The following is a 17,484-nucleotide window of genomic DNA, read 5'->3' as shown; positions in this document are numbered from 1 at the left end:
TGTGTGTACACCAGGGGCTTGAACTCAAGACCTCCACTCTTGCTTGCTGTTTTTTGCTTAAAGCTAGTGCTCTACCACTTGAGCCACACTTGCACTTCCCAGCTTTTTACCGGTTCATTGGAGACAAGAGTCTCAACTTTTTGACCTGTATGGCTTTGAACAGTGATCCTCAGATCTCAGTCTTCTAAGCAGCTAGGATTACAAGGATGAGTCATTGATACCTGGCCTGCCCCAGGCATTTTAAGAAAAGAATCTCAAAAAACCTCAGATGATTTTTTTTTTTGCTTCTAGTTTATTCAACATAAAGGAAATTAGCCAGATTGGCTTTGATGTTTACTTTACCTCATTAACCAGGCAGCTGCTATTTTAGCAGGTAAAAGAAAACACAGCGCTTTCCCTTGGTCTGCCACCAACAGGGCTTATGTTGCATGATTCACAACAGAGCCTTCTAGGTTTTCTAGTTTGAGAGAGAGGACTTGTAGAAGAGTCATTGTATTGATGGAAAAACAGTTGTCTATGGGGAGAAAGTGATTTTCAGAAGCAAGAGAACTACATTCTGGTAGCAGGATAATAAGCCTTGACAGTTTCCTGTCTCAGCTTCCATCTGAACACCAATTTCATCCAACCTTGGCATTAGTTTGAATCTTTAAAGCCAAACTGTTCACTTTGGAGGGAATTCTGCTCATCAGGGGTTACTGACATCTCGCTCAGAAGAGACAAGGACATTTTAGGAGCCATTGTCTTCCCGCTAAGGGTTTTCACCTGAAGAGTCATAGGGACTCCGTTCATCCCTCCAGAGCTCGCAGACAGATGACTCTTCTCAGCAAGGGTCACTGTCTGAGGAGGCACAAGGGCCCCCATGGTGCCTGCACTGGTCTCAGTTGCATGGGTCACTGGGGTCACAGTCTTTGCCCTAGAAGCCTCTGTCTTCCCTCTGAATGCTACAGTGTGCTTTCCAAAGAGTGTTGTGTCCCTTCCAGGGGTCACACTTCTATCTCCAGGGACTGGAGTTGTATTTTCATTCTTCCCATTGCCCGCCATAGCCACAGCCTCTCCTCCTGGAGGCAAAATATTCGTATCAGTGGTCAGTGCCTTTGTCACAGCCAACCTTTCAGAGCCAGAACGTGACACTTTCATAGCAGATGAGTACTGAAATTGTGGTAGAGAAGTTGTGCTCAAGTCTAGAAAAAAAATCAACAGAAAAAGTTATGATTCTTCCTTCTTTCTTATTATTGGCAGGACTAGAACCACTCTGGGGCTAATGTACCTCTTCTAATACTCCATAACTAGAGAGTTTTCATCAAAATGAGAATTATAATCAATCTCTAAGTATCTTTCAGCTCTTACACACTAAGTTCCATCTTCTAACTGCTGGTATAGCCTCTAGTACCAAAAGAAACTGTCAGGCTGGGTTCTGGTAGCTCACCTCTGCAATCCTTGCTACTCAGGAGGCTGAGATCTGAGGATCGCAGTTCAAAGCAAGCCCAGACAGGAAACTCTGTGAGACTCTTGTCTCCAATTAACCACTGGAAAACTGGAAGTGGAGCTGTGGCTCAAAGTGGAAGAGCACTAGCTTTGAACAAAATGAGCTCAGAGACAGCACCCAGGCCTAGAGTTTAAGCCCCATGGCAGGAAGGAAGGAAGGAAGGAAGGAAGGAAGGAAGGAAGGAAGGAAGGAAGGAAGGAAATATCCAAAGAAACCAAATTCCCTTTTCTATTCCTTATCCAAGAAATAAACTAACATATATTGAGTACCAATATGAACCAGTGATGTTTTTATTCCATATTCTTTTGGTTCTTAAAATAGGGTTATTACCATTTCCAGATAAGGCAAAGGAAACTCTAAGAGGGCAAATAAGGAGCCAGGCATGGTGGTGCACACCTGTCATCACAGCTACTTGGGAGTATTGAGAGTTCTAGGCCAGTTCAGGCAAAGCTAGCGACTCTGTGTCAAAAACAAAATACAGACAAAAGGGATTGAGACATGACTCAAGTGGTAGAGGGCTGAAGGCCCTGCCTTCAGTTCCTAGCAACACACACACAAACACACATGCACACGCACACACACAGACACACACACAAAGAGTCAAATAGGGACAGATATCTCAGCGCAGATTAGAGAATATATTGCTTGATTTGACTTCAATGTCACGTTGCTTCATCAAAGAATTTAGAGCCACAAGAAGAGACCACTAGAGCCCAGTTATGCAAACTCCAGTTCAGCTTTCAGGTCCTAGCTACTTACCAGCCTTCACCAGAAGGTCCTTCAATACATGAACCAGAGGGAAAGGGCCAGTGCCACAGAAAGTGCCCCTGACATCATCCATGTCCAATGTCCACACCATGGCCCCCCCAAAATGCTCTCTCTTTATGAATTTTGCCTGCAAAAGTAACATCACAGTCCATCAATGTGCCTCTGTGGCTTCCCTACAGACACAGTATAGTGGCATCATCATCATTATCATCATCATCATCATCCAGAAGATAAACTCCAGGAGCCAATGTTAGGGTACAACCTGCATTTAATTCTTGCTTTGGATTCCTAGAAATTTTATATAATTCGTGTGTGTGTGCGCGCACGTGCGCCAGTACTAGGGCTTGAACTCAGTCAGGGCCTCTCACTCTTGCTTGGCTTTTTCCTATGGCCGGCACTCTACCATTTGAGTCAAACCTCCACTTCATTTTTTTTTCTGCTTAATTAAAGATGAGAGTCTCACAGACTTTTTCCAAGCTGGCTTTGAGCCACAATCCTCAGACCTCAGCCTCCTGAGTTGCTAGGGTTACAGATGAGAACCACCAGCACCTAGCTAAATTTTATTCTTAAGTACCTTAAGAATAGTACTTAAAAGTACTTAAATTCTTAAGTACCTTGGTTGCCTCAATTGTAATAAAGTAATAACATATATGATGTTCTTTAGGACCAAAAGCATTCCTACATACTGTAGCATGAATGAAACTTCAAACAAATTATCCTAAGTGAAATAGTCATATTAAATAAATGACAAATTCCACATCACATTTATAAGTCCTTAGAAGAGTCACATTCATAGAAACAGAAAGTAGAATGGTGACCTCCAAAAGCCAGGAAGGGAGAAGCAACAGGAAGATTGTGGCTAATGGGTTTCAGTCTGGGAAGAGCAAACATACTAAAGATAAATAGGGTGATAGTTGTCATAATGTATGTAATGAAGTCAGAGTGGCTAAAATGGTAGACCTTGTGTTTTCGGCTTCATGGGAACCCTGCATAACTTTTCCTAGGTGCATAGCTAAGGATCAGCTAGTGTTAGCTATTATTCTTCTGGGTCCTCCAAGTGCTTATGGCTGTTATCGTAGTGAACTATAGGTATCACTTTGTTATTTAAAATCACTTCCACATATCTTGTGTCACAGCGATGCTTAAAAGTAGAGCAGATTGGAGCTGGGAATGTGGCTTAATGATAAGAGTGCTTGCCTAGCATGCATGAAGTGCTGGGTTCAATTCCTCAGTACCACATAAACAGAAAAAAGTGGAAGTGGCACTGTGGCTCAAGTGGTAGAGTGCTAGCCTTGAGCAAAACAAGCTCAGGGACAGTGCCCAGGCCGAGTTCAAGCCCCAGGACTGGCAAAAAAAAAAAAAAAAAAAAAGTAGAGCAGATTATTTTATACCCTTTTCGCATATGAGAACATAAAGGTTTTCCTCCATGAATTTTAAACCTAGCTATAACTAAATGGCAGAGTTGATACTCAACTCTAGGGTCTATTGTTACTCTGCCAGATCTCTTTGTCAAAGCTGAAAGGAAAAACAAAAAACACTTCATTATATTCAAATAGCTGTGTGACTTGGCAAAGTCATCTTGTTGATTTTCCCCAGACATAAAATAAGTGGAATGGGAAAAACAATTATTGTTACATATGAAGCTGCAAAAGTCCTGGTTGCTTATCCTGCTTATAAGTTAGCAAGTCAGCCTGCCAGATTTTGTTTTTGTGTGTTAGTACTGGGGCTTGAATTCAGGGTCTCAAGCTCTGGCTCAGCTTTTCCCACTTATACTTGTGCTCTACCATTTGAGTCATCCCTCCAGCTCTGGTTTTTTATTGTTAACTGTGAATAAGAGGCTATCTGATTTGTTTGCCCAGCCTAGCTTTGAACTAGGATCCTTAGATCTCAGCCTCTTGACTAGCTAGGATTACAGGCATGAGTCACCAAGGCCAGCAGCCTGCCGTGTGTGTGTGTGTGTGTGTGTGTGTGTGTGTGTGTGTGTGTGTGTGTGTGTACACCCCATTATACCTCTGGAACACAGAACAGGTTACTATTCATGGAAGGGAAAAAAACAACCAAAATAGCACCTTGAGTTGATTCCTGTCCCTCAGTTCACTAAAGGTCAGTATGTGGGACTGAGGTTTACCTTCCTGTGCAGTGGGGTTTGCACTATAGAAGAACCTTTCAATTATGTGAGTTGAAGCTTATGTAGAATGGCTGAAATATCTGAATCCTCCTTCCAGAGACAGAAATAGCATGCATATTCTGGGCTGTTTACAAAGAAACCCTGAACAGGAAACAATTACAACACTTGAATGTAGGTAAATAACTCTGAACGAAAGAAGGCAGCTCATCCAGAGTGCTCACACTGGGTAGAAACAGTACATGGACAATTATGCCTCAACAGTGACCTCCAAGCTATCTTTAGCATTGATATTCTGACAAAATCTCTTCATCAGGGTGGGCAAATACAGTCATAATATCCCGTGTGTGTGTGTGTGTGTGTGTGTGTGTGTGTGTGTGTGTGTGACAGAGAGAGAGAATGGAACTTGTAAAAACTAGGTAACTTGAGGGGATAGGTAGGGTTAGGAGAGATGGGAGAGAATGATGAATGATGGGAGGGGTGACATTAATCAGGATGCATTGTACACATAAATTGACATGTTGAATTGAAATCATTTGTACAAGTACATGAAGATAATTTTATAAAGTAAGCCAGGCTCTGGTGGCTCCTGCCTGCAATTCTACTCAGGAGAATGAGATCTGAGGATCATGGTTATCTTATTTCTACTTAACCAGCAAAATGCCAGAAGTGAAGTGTGGCTCGAGTGGTAAATCACTAGCCTCAAGCAAGAAAGCTAAGGGAAGCCCTGAGTTCAAGCCCCTGTATGGAAATAATAATAATAATAATATCCTTTTGTCATCCCCACACTGGGCTCCATGTTGCTCTACAAGGTACAGCAATGTCCCTCAATGCAAATCCCCCCACCAATTAACCAGCAAAAAACCCAGAAGTGGAAGTATGGTTCACGTGAGCATCAGCCTTGAGCAGAATAAATGTAAGGGACAGAGCCCAATGCAAGACAGAATTATGAAATGCACGCACAGGCACTATGCACTCCCCGGGGGCTCCACAGAGGCCAGTGGGAATCTACACACTGAAGTGAGAAATCACGGTGTCTCACCTTGTAACTGAAGCTGGTGGCATCATCATAGCCAACCCATTCCTTCCCTTTGCAGGCATATGGAACATATTGGTAGTCAATCCAGTACTTTTTTGCTTTCTGAATAAAGTAGCAAACCTGCCAGGAAAAGCAAAGGTGAGTTCCATGAAATACCATAACAAGAAGCACCAGGAGATGTGGTTGCTCCTTCTCTCAGAATATAGAATCTTGGAAATCCTCACCAGGGCAGAAGAAGAAGGCTGATCATACTGGGCACAGGTGGCTTAGACCTATAATCCTAGCTACTCAGGAGGCTGAGAACTGGGGATCATGGTTCAGCACTACTTAGGGCAAAAAAAAAAAAGTCTTTGAGACTCTTATCTCCAATAAACTACTCAGAAAAAGCCAGAAGTGGTGGAGCACTAGCTTTGAGCACAGAGAGGCTCAAGGACAGCACCCAGCTCCAGAGTTCAGGCCCCAGGGCCAGCAAAAAAGTTCTATGCATTAGAATTACTTTGGCCCATGTAGTATCCTTCAAAAACATTTCAGCTGGGCTGAGAATGTGGCTTAGCAGTAGAGTGCTTGCCTAGCATGCATGAAGCCCTGGGTTGCATTCCTCAGCACCACATAAAGAGAAAAAGCCAGAAGTGGTGCTGTGGCTCAAGAGGTAGAGTGCTACTTGAACAAAAAGAAGCCAGGGACAGTGCTCAGGCCCTGAATTCTAACCCTCAGGACTGGCAAAAAAACAACAACCCAAGAAACAAATTTTAGCTATGCCATCTCTCACAACCACACACCAGTGGATTAATAGGAAAATATCTCCTAATAGCCAGCACAGAGCAGAGCCTGGGGACACTGGGAAGCTCCACTTCGGCTGAAGGGAACGTTTGTTTGTTTTGTGTCAATACTGGAGTTTGAACTCAGAGCCCTGTGCTTTCATTTAGCATTCTTGCTCAAGACTGACACTATACCACTTGAGCCACAGATCTGCTTCAACTCTTTAGTGGTTATTTGGACATGAGACTCTCACTGACTTGTCTGTCCTGGCTGACTGGCTTTGAATCTCAATCCTCATATCTCAGTTTCTTAAGTAGCTAGGACTACAGGCATGAACCAGCAGTGCCTGGTGCGGGAAGGTTTTAACTCTCCATCTAACAGGCCTTAAACATCTTGTGCTTTTGTTCCTATTGTCCCATACCTTCAGATGCAGATTCTCTTGTGTTTCAAAATCTGCTCAGCATTCCCCTGTTCTATGATATTTCCCAGATCCTTATAGCCAGCCCCACATGGTCAGCTCATATTCCTCATCCTTTTATGGCCTTGTCTATCTCCTCTACTTCATTCCAGAGCAAGCTTTGTTAAGAAGGGAAATAAGGATGCAGCTGGAGTAGAGGAGAAAAAACCTACATTAGAGGTTATCATAATTGCTTCAAAATAATTTAGTACCCTCGGCACTGTTGGTTCACACCTGTCTGTAATCCTAGCTACTCAGAAAGTTGAGATCTGAGGATTATGGCTCAAAGCCATCCCAGGCAGGAAAGTTTGTGAGATCCTTGTCCCCAAAAGTGAGGAGTATCTCAAGTGGTAAAGTGCCAGCTTAGAGCAAAGAAGCTAAGCAAAGAACTTGAGGTGCTGAGTTTAAGCTTGGTGTACACACACACACACACACACACACACACACACACACACACACACAGCCTTAGTCGTGAGAAAGCAAGGAATCAAAGCACAGATGAAGCAAGATTGGCCACACATTAAAGATTCCACCTAGGAGCTTGGAATATGGCTTAGCGGTAGAGTGCTCGCCTTGCATGCATGAAGCCCTGGGTTCGATTCCTCAGTACCACATAAACAGAAAAGGCCAGAAGTGGAGCTGTGGCTCAAGTTGTAGAGTGCCAGCCTTGAGCAAAAAGGAAGCCAGGGACAGTGCTCAGGCCCTGAGTCCAAGCCACAGGACTGGCAGAAAAAAAAAAGATTCCACCTAGATAAGGGATATATATATATTTTTTCAAGTGTTTGAATTATATGTATAACACATATAATTACATGTACATATATGTACAAATACATCTGTATAGTATATGTATTTATGCATATATAAATATTCACATGCACACATATCATATGATATTATATATGATATGTATCATATAATATATATCTCATGTCCACACACATATATATCTTATGTGATTTTTTTCCAGTCCTGGGGCTTGAACTCAGGACCTGAGAACTGTCCTGGCTTCTTTTTGCTCAAGGCTAGCACTCAATACCACTTGAGCCACAGTGACACTTTTGGCTTTTTCTGTTTATGTAGTACTGAGGAATCAAATCCAGGCCTTCATGCATGCTAGGCAAACACTCTACCACTAAGCCACATTCCCAGCCCCATCATATGTGATTTTTAAGGCTTATGGTAAGTCAGGGTTTACCTACACAGTACTTAAGATCCTTTTGTGAAAATATCCAAGTCTCTCATCTCTTACAAAAGATTCAACTTCCACCAAAGAAAGAAAAAATTTCTCAGATAGTGTTGAATAAACTATATCTTTGCTCTAGCTCCCACCCTATCCTCATCATCTACTGCCCCAACTAGGGCTCAGGATCCCCTTGACAGAGGTTCCAATACCCTCACCTCATAATAAGCCAGGAATCCAGCTTGCTTGGTGTACTGCCCTGAAGTCCCTGGTCCCATGGCTGCAGCATGCAACCCATTCTCAGAAGCTTTGAGGAGGCGAAAGGTACGTCCATAGGTGGGGAACCCCATGATGAGCTTCTCTGGGGGTGCGCTAAGCTTTCGCCAGTAATTCATGGCATACGCCTGCAGGTTGGAAGAACACAGCCCATCCTTGTTACTAAGAGACAATACTCGGGCTCAGATATGGACACTTGGGCTGCCTGAGACCTTTCCTTTTCTTACCGAAGACTTGGGATCCTCAGGAAAAGAGAAGAGGGGGCTATTATGTCCTGTGAACTTTTCCCAGCTTCCATGTAAGTCATAAGACAAGACACTGATGAAATCCAGGAGTCTGTAAGGAATGGAAGATATGCAGGTTGAGCTAGCCAACCTTACCTTATCAGGTAAGATCATTGCAGTGCTAACTAGCTAAGCTACGGTGTGTTGGTCACTTTAGCTTTTCTGCTCTTTCTGCCTGTGAAGTCTGCTTGGGCTGTGCCTGTCATGTTGAGATAGAGAGCTGTATATCAGGTTTCGTGCATTCTGAGAGAATATGTGTAGGAAGAAACTGGACACAAAAGCAAATATATCCAGGTCTTACACAAGTGTTCACAAGGGTCTAAATAACTGCTGTGATTAAATTCTAACCCCTAGCAATAAAAGAGATGCTGTCTTTCTACCCTTCCAAGAGCCACTGATACCACCTTCTACAAAACTTCTTAGAAACCAAGTTGTGACTGAGCATGCTCCAAGTCAGAGGTGTGTGACTTACTGAAATCATCAAATTTAATTTTGTGTGTGTGTGCTTGTCTTGGGGCTGAAACTCAAGACCTCTGTACTGTCCTTGAGCTTTTTTGTTTTTCTCAAGACTAGTGCTCTACCACTTGAGCCACAGCTCCACTTCCAAATTTTTGGTGGTTAGTTGGCGATAAGAGTCACATGACTGGCAATCTAATTTTAATCAAACCAATATCATACAGAATGTAACTTTTCCCATTTAAAAGATGAAGCAGTGGTAGAGCTCTAGCCATGGGCACAAAGAGTGCCTAGGCCCTGAGTTCAAGCCCCACAACTGACAAAAAACAAAAACAACAAAAAACTGAAGCATTTGCTGGGTGCTGGTAGCTCAGGCCTGTAATCTTGTTTGGTTTTGGGGGGGGGGGGGTTGCCAGTCGTTGGGCTTGAACTCAGGGCCTGAGCACTGTCCCTGGCTTCTTTTTGCTCAAAGCTAGCATTCTGCCACTTGAGCCACAGGGCCACTTCTGGCTTTTTCTATGTACATGGTGCTGAGGAATTGAACCCAGGGCTTCATGTATACGAGATGAGCACTTTACCACTAGGCCATATTCCCAGCCCCTCAAGGCCTATAATCTTAGCTACTCAAGGGGCTGAGACCTGATGGTCCCAGTTCAAAGCCAGCCCAGGGAAAGGGGAGACATTGATCAAGATTCATTATACTCTCAAACTCACATGTTGAATTGACACTCCTTTGTACAACTACTTAAAAACAATAACAATTTTTAAGTCAATCCAGGCAGAAAAGCCCTTGTCTCTTATCTCCACTTAACCAGCAAAAAGCCAGAAGTAGAGGTGTGGCAGAGTGCCAGCCTTGAGCAGAAAAAGCCAAGTAAGAATGTGAGGCCCTGAGTTAAAGCCTCAGTACCAGCATTACACACTACCCTCCAAAAAAAAAATTAGACCTGAAAAATTCATGTGCTGTTCTTTTCTCTCCTTTCAACTTTTGCAAGGGAGACCTGCTCTGAAATTTGAGTGTGACTAGGTATGCCTGAATTTGTTCTTGTGCCAGTGATTGTGAACTCTTCTGCCCTCTGATGCCATCCGCTTCAGCATAGGGTGTCTATAGCTGTGCTCTGGGCAAGGAGAGGCTGGGCCTGTGGCATTCTCTGGAGAGCTTTGTGAAAGCCAGTAAAAGGCACTGCAGCAGATCTTCTCGTGGTCATGATGTTTTGGGCCAGCACTATAGCACCCTGCTCTGACCTTCTAAAGAAAGTCCCCTGCTATATCGAGTAGAGCTGACTCTTGTACATATCAATGCTCCTCAGGCCAGACGCCGGGCTTCAGATGCTTAAGATATCTCCTTCCCTTCCATGTCCTGTCCCACCAGAGCAGCATCTACTCACTGTCCCATACGATACACATCATAGGACGTTTGGACAATATGTGGGACACCAGAGACAGCAGCAGAGAGCAGCAGTCTTGGGCGGTTGGTGAGCAGCGCCTCCTTCTTGAAGGCAAACAGCAGCTCCTGGGAAGAAAAACACAGAGAAGCAGATAAAGCAGCCAGGGAGAGAAAGCATCGCCCCTTTGAGCTGGGTCTGGGGAAAGAAAAGATGTAGGATGAAGACTAGGGCTAGTGTTGAGCCTTGCCTGTATTGTGGTTCAAGAACTATTCCTGGGCTGGGGATATAGCCTAGTGGCAAGAGCACTTGCCTCGTATACATGAAGTCCTGGGTTCGATTCCCCAGCACCACATATACAGAAAATGGCCAGAAGTGGCGCTGTGACTCAAGTGGCAGAGTGCTAGCCTTGAGCAAAAAGAAGCCAGGGACAGTGCTCAGGCCGAGTCCAAGGCCCAGGACTGGCAAAAAAAAAAAAAAAAAAAAAAAGAACTATTCCTGTTTTAAGCTCTCAGAGCTGAGTAAAGCTTTCTGAACAGCTAGTTAGCCCTAAAATGTCCTAAGAGATTTACTTGGCTAAATCTAAACAGCTAGCAAAAAGTTTCAATATGTCCTTCAAGTTTTCGTTGGGAATGCTTTCTATTTTTTGGCACAGGCTTCCAAAGAGAGGATAACTTGCCTTATTTATCACAGGCTAACTCATTTTTCAATTCAGAAAGACTTAAGAATTCACAGGCTAAGTCTCTTCAGTCACATTTACCAAATAAGATGGAATTCAGAAAACTTAAGAAATCAATACACAGACCTTTGTAAGGAGAAAGATAAAAGGAACAATGAGAAATTTGGGAGTGATTTAATTAAGGCAGAATTAAAATAATATAATATTTCACCTGTTTTATTTGAAAATGGTCTGTTAAAACCAGAATTCCTGAATCAGTAAAGAAGTCAGTAATGGTATCTGTTATTCAAGAAATGACTTCTGCAGCCATTTCACTTGTTTGAGATGGAAATATATCAAAGTTATTTATTAAGATATGGTAAACCAAAACAACAACAACAACAAAAAAGTGAGTCAGCCAGGTGCCGGTGGCTCATACCTGTAATCCTAACTACTCAGGAGGCTGAGATCTGAAGATCAAGGTGTAAAGCCAACCCAGGCAGGGTCTGTAAAACTCTTTTCTCCAGTTTATCTTCAAAAAGCTGGAAGTGGTGCTGTGCCTCAAGAGTTAGAGCACTCACTTTGAGCAAAAGAAGATCAAGGACAGTGCCCAAGCCCAGAGTTCAAGCTCCAGGATCAGCCAAAAAAGTGAGTCAGATGCAGGCCCTGACTATGGGCTGTGAAAAATACTGATATGGTCAACAACAGTGATTTTTCTTTCTCTTTTGCCAGTCCTGGGGCTTGGACTCAGGAGGGCCTGAGCACTGCCCCTGGCTTCTTTTGCTCAAGGCAAGCACTCTACCACCTGAGCCACAGCACCACTTGTGGCTTTTTCTGATTATGTGGTGCTAAGGAATTGAACTCAGGGCTTCATGCATGCTAGAAAAGCACTTTATACCTAAGCCACATTCCCAGCCTAACAACAATGATGTTTAATTGATAGAGAGCAAAGCAGTCTGGGTACACATGATCTAGGCTGAGAAGGTGTCACTTAGCTAGAGTAGTTAAGCAAGACTCAGATGCAGAAAAAGAACACACACAGGGCACTTGCTGAACAGCAGTTTTCCCTATCACCTGTAGGGGATAGCAGTAACAGAATATTCTATTTCCTCTCTGCTGCCCTGCCCTTGGTTTTGTGCCCTTCTACCATGAGCCTAGACACAACGAACAGTAGAACTATTCCTGGATTCTGGAACTTCCCAACTAGTCTTACCTCTATTAAGAAGAGAAAAGTCCACCGGTCACTGATGGGGCTGCCTCGTAGTCCCGGGTACAAGAAGAAAAGGTCAAGACCATCAAAGCCGTGTGTCCTCAGGAGGGATATAACTGACGCAATAAACTTGCTACGGTTGGCTGATGTAGATAACATCACAGTGAACCTGTCGGGAGACTGGGAGTGAGGCAAAGAGCACAGCTCATAGCCTCTTCCCTGCCCTAGGCAAGGAAACCGTGCAGGGCGCCCTTCCTCTCTCTGCCAGCACCTCCTCAGAACCACTCAATTCTTTTCACCTGTCCTAGCCATGATGTTCTTTCCCTGGCTGGACTGGGAAAAGGAAGGAGAGCCAAGGTCAACAATTCCAGAAAGATCTATAGACTCATCAGTATCTGGGCTGACACCAGAAGCTAGGGCTCTGATAAGAACTTCCTGTCCTCTGGCTTTTTTGTTTGCTTATTTAATTTTTTTCTGTATCTTAATTTCTTTTCTCTTCCATAGTGAAGACACTTTGGGAAGAAGTCTAACTTGTTGGAGCTAAACATGAAGTGACTCAGGACTAGCGCTCTGGACACTGCTTAGCAAATGACCAGATTCAGAGATAGATAGGCATCAGTTCCATTTTGTTGGCTGCTTTCAGCTGGGCTGACTCTAAGAGAGAAACCTGGAAAGTTCTTAATACTTGTGACTCTTGCTTTTCATATCAATCTTGGAATATAACCCCTCTGTAGGAGGCTTGTGGGCAGATACAAAATCAATGTACAGCTCCAAACTATGCAAAAGTCCAGAGGAGGAGAGGTAAAGACTAGGGGTGTGGATGGCCTCAGTTCTCAGCTGTTCTCTGCTCCAAGAATAGCCAGAAAGCAGAGGAAATATTTCTCCAGAGGTTTTGAAGACAGTTTTTCATATCCACTTTTCCTCAGGGAAGGGAAATGCTACCAAGAGTGACCATTGCATGTGGGACAGGTTCTGTGTATCCCTGCACCATGACCAGCACTTGATCTGTTGCTTCTTTTCCTCCACTGAAGTTGGTAGCACTGACTCTAACAAAGTGAGGAAATGACAGAGCCTGTGAAATTTGGAATTTATCCTTTTTGTCCTCTTACAAAGGAGTGTGGGCTCATTTGTGCATATCTCATTTGATCTGGAAATCCTCCCCACATCTCCTTTGTCGCCACTGGTGGGGACCTCTTTGTCTCTTGTGACTCTCCAGGGAAAGAGTTCTTTAAATCCAGGACCAGGTCAGGACATGAGAAACAGCCTGCATGAGCTTTGCTATGTCCATGGCCAAGCTGGCTTGCTGCTCTACCACTCTCAATTCTAGCTGGCCCTACTCATCCCTCCCAGAGGAAAAAAGTGATAGTCGATCTCACCTTGATGTGCCGAAGTTCCACCCTCCGACAGACAGCAGTGTTTTCAGCTCCCTGTTCCTGGAATGGAGGAGAGAGGGTAGGTAGGCATGTCCTTCTTCCAGTGGGCAACAGCAGCCACTGCTCTGTGTTTCACACAGTGAAGGAAGGACAAATGGGAAGTGGGGGGTGGGGATTAGAGGAAAAAAAAAAAAAAAAAGAGAAAGGAGCTGGGCACTGGTGGCTCATGCCTGTATTCCTAGCTCAATAGGAGGCTGAGTTCTGAAGATCAAGCTTTGAAGCCAGCCTGGGTGGAGAAGTCTGTGAGACTCTTTCCAATTAACTAGCAAAAAGGCTGGAAGTAGAGGTGTGGCTTAAGTGATAGAGGACTAACCTTGAGCAAAAAAAAAAAAGCTAAGCAAGAGCTTGAGGTCCTAAGTTCAAGCCCCAGGACTAGCAAAAAAATAAGAAAAAAGGGGGTGGGGTGGGGAAAAGGCAAGCTGGAAAAAAAGGGAGAAAGAAAAAAGGGGAACAATAACAGGCCCAACAGCTATGGGATTTTCCCTCTGCCATCTATAGTCATTCACGGAACACTAAATCTTCCTGTGTACAGGAAAAGAACTAGGAGTTCCAGGCAGGGAATACTTAGCATATAATTACTAAGCACAACTCTGTGCAAGTACTGGCCTGGCCACTGGGTATACTGAGGCATAGGACATACTGTCCCTCTCCTTGAAGAGCTTGAGCTTGGAGACTGCAAGTGCTAAAGGGTAATCAAAAAATGCTAATATTTGTTGAGCATTTGTGATGTTCAGGTAATCTTAGAAGCACTTTAACAGTACTTTAACTTTAATATCTGAGATTGTCACACTGGGGGGTATCAAAGGGTGAGTCTATCATCAGGCAGTGAAGAAAGAGCTAAAGTCCAGGGAGAAATGAGGCAAAAAAGAAGTTGAAGGATTTGTCAACATGGAGTTTTTAGAATTGGGGGAGCTTAGGCGCCCCATTTGAGAGGAGGTTAGGACTGGAAGAATCAGAGAAAAGTTTAAAAGTAACATGAGAAATAGGTTTGATTCTCTTAAGTCTGTAAAATTTTTGAAAGTGCAACCACCGCCCCCCCCCCCACACCTCCTCCAACATGAACACACTTTGCTTTGAGTTGGTTGAACTCTGGGTAGAGAATCTTCTCATCCTGGAGATTACTGGCAACAATACAGTTGTCATCCATTGATGCAAAGGCAAAAATCAGATGGGTGCAGAGAAAGGGATCTAGGTCATGGGGCCAAATGGAGGCAGGACCTGGTCGACTGTGTGCCCAGTTGGTGAAATAACAAACCAGTTTGTAGGCAGCACCTGATAAGGGAGAATACATATTAGTTAGCAGAGATCAAAGGATTGTAAAGGCACTGGGCACTACTGGGTCAAGCCTATAATCCTAGCTTTTCTGGAGGTTGAGACCTGAGGGTCAAGATTCATCGCCCCCTAAGGCAGAACAGTCCATGAGACTCTTATCTCCAGTTAGTCAGCAAAAGACCAGAAGTGGAGATATGGCTCAAGGGGTAGAGCACTAGCCTTGAGCTAACAAGCTAAGAGGCAGTGCCCAGGTCTTTAGCTTAAGACCCCAGGGCAGGAACAAAAAAAAAGAAAGAAAGAAAAGAAAAAAAAAAGAGTATGGAGAGAATATAGGAGAGCTCAGCTTCTGAGGAGCAATGCAACAGCCTATGTGACTCTCCCACTCAAACACACACGCATAGTTACTGATAGCAGCCCTAGAGGCCACTGACATGACCTCCTCCATCCATCCTCACCCCTACCTCCACCTTCCCAACCCTCACTGAAGGTCCATCCTTTCCTCCCTCCTTAGGTCCCAGGAAAAGAAAGAATGCCTTATGTAATCCTGGTCACCACAGACCCCAAGTTCAAATCCTAAGCCTGGATTACCTCACACAGAATTGGTGATACAGACAGCAAGTAACCTAACATCCTCCAGTAGACAGCACTGGGTCAATAATTCCTGCCACAGGAGCCAGAGTTAGGCAGGGCTGCTGAGAAACATTCTGTGGAAGACTTTCTAGCCAGAAAGTCTCCCCAGTGCTGGAGGAGAGGATACAATTTTCTTACCATTGTGGTGTTTCAGCAGAAGAACCAGTCCTGTGGGAAATAGAGGAAGGGATCACACAGATTCGTATGCACACCAAGTATTTTTCCCCTGCACACCTGTTAGCCAGTGCCCCACCAGCACCAAGATGCACGAATGGAGGTACACACAACCCATTTCCTCTCCTCCAAAGTGAAGTCTAGAGAGCAAGATCAAAGTTCATTTTCTAATAAACTTTTCTACATAAAAACTCTGTGTGTGTATGTGTGTGTGCACACACGCTTAGCACAGGAATCATAATGGTTAACGTTCCAGCAAAAGCTCTCTTAATATAACTGCAAATTAATAAGAACTGCTATCTTGGCTCTTTCCTCAGAGGTACTGATTTGATTGATCCAAGATGGAACTCACACATTAAAATGTTTAATGTGCAACTAAGTTGGAGAGCTGCTACTCTGCTCTTTGCACCCTGGACACCCTTCACCCTTCACTGTGTCTCATCCCATCTCCAGCCTCCTGAGTCCCTGCAGTGATGTTAAACTCACGAAGCCTGGTATCGCCTGGACTAACATTACTGGAACTGCCACACTCACCAACCCAAAGAAACAGCTTCCCCATCTCTGTGGGCTGACAGCTGTGAGGCGAGTGTCTCTTTATAGGAACTGACCCATGTAGAGCATTAGCATAGCACACACACACACACACACACACACACACACACACACACACACCCCTCAGTGATTCATAGGAGTCACAGTGACCCCAGAACCATCAGTCCTCTCAGAATAGTTGAAGCTCTCACATCCAACAAAGCCACAGCCCTGGGCTGCCACTGGCAGAGAACAAATGTCTTCCAGGGGCCTTGTGTTTCTGTGCTCAGCCTGGTTCTCAGACCCTCATGACTGAATGGGGGGAGAAATACTATATGATAGTAGTAAATCTATTGTTACAAGATCATAGGTTGGTAGGCAGTGTAATAGAAAGTTGGTAAGTATCTGTTTGCCTTCAGGCTTTGAGTCCAAGGTTTAAAACTCAGTGTCACCATCTAGAAAACCCCATACAACTTGCTTAGCCTTTGAGAATTTTAGTTTCCTCACAACAATGGAGGTAACAGCTCCTATTTACTCCAGACATTTTAAAAAGAACTGAAGAGATGATTTATGAAAAATTTGTTAGTTCAGTAAGCTTACTCTTGTAATCCTAGCAACTCAAGAGGCTGAGATCTGAGGATCATGGTTCAAAGCCAGACTGGGAAGAAAAGTCTGTGAGACTTTTATCTCCAATTAATGACCAAAAAGCCAAATGTGGAGTGTGGCTCAAGTGGTAGAACACCATCCTTTAGCACAAACACCAACAGACAGTTCCCAGGCTCTGAGTTTGAGCCTCAATATTTAGTTCATCCAGGTGCTGGTGGCTCATGCCTGTAATCCTAGCTACTCAGGAGGCTGAGATGTGAGAAACAACATTTGAAGCCATCCTGGGCAAAAGAAGTCTGTGAAACTCTTATCTCCAATAAATTACTCAGAAAAAGCCAGAAGCAATGCTGTGGTAGAGAGCTAGCCTTGAGTGAAAGAAGCTCAGGGTCAGCACCTAGGCCCTGAGTTTCAGGGCCTGGACCAGCAAAAAAAAAAAAAAAAAAAAAAAAGTTTTATATATGAGTGCAATTAATTAGAGCTGTTTTTAGAAACTTAGGTTGTCCAAAGAAGCAGGTCTCTCAAACTCAGGTGCTGACACTCACCAGGCAGCTCATATAAATAGGTAACATTGTGAAGATTAAACAGTGCCCTGGATACATTATTAGAGGAATAATCATTAAAGCTCAGTGATACATATCAGCTGACGTATAGTTTCTGGTCAGGAGAAAGAGAGGTAGGTGAGATTGTGGACAGTACTTGAGATTGCCCTGCAGGGAAATAGACCCATGCTTTTCTCAAGAAAAGACAAAAACTTG

General features: G+C 43.9%; 1 protein-coding gene across 1 annotated transcript; it reads right to left on the bottom strand.

Moving 5' to 3' along the window:
• Positions 1–442: 442 nt before the first annotated feature.
• Positions 443–16,151, bottom strand: Ovgp1 (oviductal glycoprotein 1). Its single transcript, XM_048352142.1, has 11 exons — positions 16,079–16,151; positions 15,557–15,586; positions 14,584–14,788; positions 13,460–13,516; positions 12,087–12,252; positions 10,219–10,343; positions 8,321–8,429; positions 8,036–8,221; positions 5,422–5,538; positions 2,246–2,381; positions 443–1,181 (listed from the first exon to the last, which is right to left on the bottom strand). Exons 1-11 carry the CDS (start codon positions 16,149–16,151, stop codon positions 634–636), a joined length of 1,752 nt encoding a protein of 583 aa, XP_048208099.1. The 3' UTR covers positions 443–633.
• Positions 16,152–17,484: the final 1,333 nt, after the last annotated feature.

This window comes from Perognathus longimembris, chromosome 7, assembly GCF_023159225.1.
Source record: "Perognathus longimembris pacificus isolate PPM17 chromosome 7, ASM2315922v1, whole genome shotgun sequence".
NCBI classification, from domain to species: Eukaryota; Metazoa; Chordata; class Mammalia; order Rodentia; family Heteromyidae; genus Perognathus; species Perognathus longimembris.
Note: the sequence above shows the minus strand (reverse complement) of the source record. Positions and strands in the feature narration are given on the sequence as shown.

Excerpts from the sequence above, each read along its gene's own strand:
- Ovgp1 (XM_048352142.1), bottom strand. The coding sequence starts at position 16,151 with ATGGGGAAGCTGTTTCTTTGGGTTGGTGAGTGTGGCAGTTCCAGTAAT. Across the intron at positions 12,253-13,459 it reads TGGAACTTCGGCACATCAAG|GTTCACTGTGATGTTATCTA; the intron begins GTGAGATCGACT and ends GTCTCCCGACAG. Across the intron at positions 5,539-8,035 it reads GATTCCTGGCTTATTATGAG|GTTTGCTACTTTATTCAGAA; the intron begins GTGAGGGTATTG and ends TTTTCCTGGCAG.